The sequence below is a fragment of the Morone saxatilis genome, unplaced genomic scaffold, assembly GCF_004916995.1.
Source record: "Morone saxatilis isolate NCDOM2014 unplaced genomic scaffold, NCSU_SB_2.0 Contig0, whole genome shotgun sequence".
NCBI classification, from domain to species: Eukaryota; Metazoa; Chordata; class Actinopteri; family Moronidae; genus Morone; species Morone saxatilis.
The window spans coordinates 13608229-13611638 of record NW_023339650.1 but is presented as its reverse complement, the minus strand read 5'-3'; the positions used below and the strand labels follow the sequence as shown (position 1 = coordinate 13611638).

Below are 3410 nucleotides of genomic sequence, written 5' to 3'. Positions count from 1 at the left end.
ATCAAACACAACCAAGGAAACCAACAAAGCATGGAAATAAAATCGTGTTAGCATTTATTTAAATTCACAGTAGCCTGGATGCAGCAGAAAAATATTCTTTGGACTTCAGTTTTGTTCACCTCACTGACAGATGGAAACGTCAAGTGCCAGTTAGTTTTTAAATGTAAAATGATGACAATCATGGGTAGCAGTAGGCCTATATAAAAATGAGGGCTGTAAGCATTTGTACCTCCTGTAGGGGCGGGGTGGGGGTGGGGGGGGACGACAAACAATGAAAACATACCTTTATACAACATCTTTTATAGACGTGATATTGCAGAAATATCTCTCTCTGTTTTTTTTTTTAAAACAATTTATGCTGGTATACTCTACACACTGGCCCTTTTATTCGATGAAATTATTGCATTGTAGGCTTGACAAAACCTCCCATATAACGAAAAATCACTATAATACTCCTATAGGAACATATAGAGACTTGTGATTAAATATTCCTGTAGGGACTCTTAGCAGTCCAGTGACCTTATTGTTCCTTTGTACTTTTATTTATTTATTTTTTAATTTCCTGTGGTGTCCTGGACCCATCTGTAGTGACAGTAATAGAACTTTATGGTATTTTTATCTGCTGTGGTATCATTAAATATTCCTGTAGGTAGAGTTTTCCGGTGATATCTCAATAAAAATCTATCATAGGATTACTATAGGTTCTTTTTCGTCAGGAGGCTGCTGTGACTTCTCTGGAAATCAATCGCTGTCTGATTTTTCGTCTTTCGACGTGACGGTGGCGTGATTGTACAGTCCCTGTGCCATCAGGTGCAAGGCCAGACTGTTTTTAGCGCCGGTGGCCTTCTTGATTTTGGCCCTCTTGTTCTGGAACCAGATCTTGATCTGGGACTCGTTGAGGCCCAGCTCCTGCGCCAGGTTCTGCCGCCTCTGCTCGGTCAGATAGCGATTTGTCTGAAACTCCGTTTTTAGTCTTTGCAGCTGCTCTGCTGTGAAGGCCGTCCGTGGTCGCTTGTCCTCTTTGCTGGTCGTTTTCTTCTTTGGTTTGCGAGATCTTGGCCCTGTATTGTGGGGGAGATGGGGTAGGGTGGGGGGGATCACAGAGACACAAACATTGGTTTGTCAGTGTCAAAATATGTTCATGAAAATCAAAAAACAGCTTTATGCACAACTTTATAGATAAACAAATTAATTATAACGTCTTCTCATTAAAATACCCAGCTCACGTATAACTAGTATACTGTTGCACTACTTTACATATAAGATAGAGCCTACAAATGCGCCTAAAACATGTGCGTAAAGTCTGTTATTTTTAAAACTGATTTGAATCTCCAAAATCGAGAAGTAAACAAATGCCTGCTCGGACATCTGTTGTTATTTGGGTTGTGTTTTTTACAAGCTTTTTCTATTAAAAAAACCCCCACCGAAATAAGTTTTGTAGATTTCCCAAAACATTTCTGTCAAACTAGTAAAAAAAAAGACGAGGATTGATTGTAAAATACTGACACGTCCACTGAAGAAAACACCCAAGAAGCAAAAAAACTCCCCTCCCTCCCTGTTTCTATCCCTCTCCCTCGCTTACACACACAGATACGTAGACCTACACACACACACTCTCTCTCTCTCTCACTCACACACACACACACACACACACGCATCATACACACACTGACACTGTCTGTTGTAATAAGGAATTATTAACCAATAGGATAACACTGGGGGGGCACATCTCAGCCACTGTTTTGCAGGTGAGCTGAAATACAGGATTCATTTCACTGCCGCTACTTTGCATTTTCTTTTTGTTTTTGTGGGCCACTTAAAAGCTCCTCAATGAGCAAACATGAAGAGAATCTGAGCCGCACACATTGGGTACACATTCATTTTCCATCTGGATGGAGGCCTATTTGGTGGAGCTTTGGGGGAGAGTGTTCGCTTCTCTCCTCCAAACAGTGTGGGAAACATTAATGAAACGACATAACCACCGTTATACTGATGAATCAGCTCGTGTGTGTGTGTGTGTATAAGAACTGTGCAGCTCTACAACTCGTAGTAGTCGCCTACGCCACTCCATACAGCGTTACATAATGCATGAGAACAAGTTGTACTCCACTTTTGATAGACACTAAGAAAAATACACTACATATTAACCTTACTGCAGGCTGAGAAGTTGTAGCAGGTGTTCTTATAAATAAAGATTTAAAAAATAAAACAGTCACTACTGGCCAGCATATACATAGGCTATGGGAGCGTCCATTGTGAAAACAGATGCATATTTAATCCACCCCAAACACAGCTCGCCTAATGCATCTAAAACAGCCACAACAAGAGCACCAAATATTATTTCACAGACCTGCAGATGCTCTGGAAAGACGTGCAGACATACCAGCGCGCCTATGTTTAGTATATGTAGGACCCCTGTATTATCATATTCATAACCCGAGGAAATGTGCAAGAAGACTGCCTGAATAGGATCATTTTAGTGAATAAAAAATCCGTGCGTAATAGCGCAAAAAATCTGCAGTTTTTTTATGTTTTGCGGTATTTTGGTGAGAAGTTTAAATAAGAAGATTTAAGGAAAGTTTGAAGGTTTAAAATAAATCTATTTTCTTGCTTGCTTGCATTTTAAAATAGGCCTCGAAAAGCCATTTTTATGTTTCATTATTAGGTAGTATTTTTCCTACATTCTACAAAGACATCCTGTTCGTGTAGTCTAGCAGAGGATTTGGGTTTTGCATTAAATAATATTTCTAAACATTTCCATGGCTCTATATTCGTAAATTCTCTGTTTGCGCTGCGCAGCACGCTTCGCTCTGCTCTACTCGGGAGAAGTCGGTCAAGGCATCCGGGGTCAGTGTTACGGGGTATTTCAGGTTACCGAGAATACGATATAGAGATAAAAAAACGCATGCACGGTGCCACCAACCTGAAGAAGGCCTGTCCGAGTATCTGGTGCAGTAGACCCAGGCTGGCCACAGCATGGGCTGGGACTGGGATGGGTTTGAGCTGGCTTGGGAACTGTCTGAGTCTGAGCTTAGGCACTGGTCTGCGTTCACCCCGCGGGGTTTCAGGGGCTCCTCGGCGGCTATAGCGGGCTTCTTGGTCCCGGTAACCGTGTGCGGAGTGGAGGTCCCCTCCGCCGGCACCGTGCTCCCCACCGGCTCAGTCTGAGGGGCGGCGGGGCTGTTGTGGCTCTCCCGCGATGCCAGGCTACTCTCTTCGCGGTTTGCGCCCCCGTCCTTTTTCCGTCCGAAATCCGGCCGCAGTATGTTGTCGATGAAGAAATTGGTGACACGGTGAGGGATCTGCAGGTTCCCCGGCGCCTGTAAGAGGGGAAGGATGGCTCTGTTTGATTCATCCGCCGACTCCTGCCGCTCCACCACGTCTCTGTTGCCGTGATCATTTTCTTCCAT

The 3410-nt window shown here is 43.4% G+C and overlaps 1 protein-coding gene across 1 annotated transcript; it reads right to left on the bottom strand.

Moving 5' to 3' along the window:
• Positions 1 to 501: 501 nt before the first annotated feature.
• On the bottom strand, positions 502 to 3410 carry en2a (engrailed homeobox 2a). Its single transcript, XM_035654386.1, has 2 exons — positions 2924 to 3410; positions 502 to 1061 (listed from the first exon to the last, which is right to left on the bottom strand). The coding sequence occupies exons 1-2, from the start codon at positions 3408 to 3410 to the stop codon at positions 742 to 744; spliced, it is 807 nt and encodes a 268-aa protein (XP_035510279.1). The 3' UTR covers positions 502 to 741.